The 709-nt window shown below is 64.0% G+C and overlaps 1 protein-coding gene across 1 annotated transcript in view; it reads left to right on the top strand.

Moving 5' to 3' along the window:
- Nucleotides 1–705, top strand: part of PAN2 (PAN2 poly(A) specific ribonuclease subunit) — a gene marked incomplete at both ends in the record, with an annotated part of 10,293 nt that extends 9,588 nt beyond the window's left edge. The window contains 3 exons of the mRNA XM_010287490.1: nucleotides 77–256; nucleotides 367–460; nucleotides 560–705. Of these exons, the coding sequence (XP_010285792.1) occupies nucleotides 77–256; nucleotides 367–460; nucleotides 560–705 (420 nt within the window). The remainder of the gene's footprint in view (nucleotides 1–76; nucleotides 257–366; nucleotides 461–559) is intronic.
- Between the last annotated feature and the right edge of the window lie 4 nt (nucleotides 706–709).

Raw genomic sequence — 709 nt, 5'->3', positions numbered from 1 at the left:
TGGGGAGGGGCCGCCCCCGTGTGGCGGCCCCTCCCCCCCCCCAGCCTCTCGCCTCCATGGGACCCGGTCTCTGCAGGTGGTGGATTACCTGACCCAGTACTCGGGGATCAAGCCGGGAGACCTGGATGCCAAGATCTCCTCTAAGCACCTCACCACTCTTAAATCCACCTACCTAAAGCTACGCTTCCTCATCGACGTGGGCGTCAAGTTTGTGGGCCATGGGCTGCAGAAGGACTTCCGTGTCATCAACCTGATGGTGACAGCGCTGAGCCCCCCTCCTTCAACCTGGGTGCAGGGTCTCGGGGTGGGGCTGGGAGGCAGGTGGCAGCCCCCCTGCGCTGGCAGCAGGACCCTTCTGCTTTCCAGGTGCCCAAGGACCAGGTAATTGATACAGTCTACCTCTTCCACATCCCGAGGAAGAGGATGATTTCCCTGCGTTTCCTCGCCTGGTACTTCCTGGGTCAGTGGCCAAGCCCCCAGATCCAGGCGGGACAGGATGGTCCCCACTCCTCCCCAGGGTCCTCACCACCCCCCTCCCTGACCGGGCCTCTCCCCGCAGACCTGAAGATCCAGGGTGAGACCCACGACAGCATCGAGGACGCACGCACGGCGCTGCAGCTCTACCGCAAGTACCTGGAGCTGAGCCCCCAGGGCGCCGAGCCCGAGGACTTCCGCAAGGTCCTCAAGGGCCTCTATGAGAAGGGGCGCA

The sequence above is a fragment of the Phaethon lepturus genome, unplaced genomic scaffold (assembly GCF_000687285.1).
Source record: "Phaethon lepturus isolate BGI_N335 unplaced genomic scaffold, ASM68728v1 scaffold44925, whole genome shotgun sequence".
In the NCBI taxonomy this organism is placed as follows: Eukaryota; Metazoa; Chordata; class Aves; order Phaethontiformes; family Phaethontidae; genus Phaethon; species Phaethon lepturus.
The sequence above is the reverse complement of the archived record's forward strand: the minus strand, read 5'-3'. Positions and strand labels throughout refer to the sequence as shown.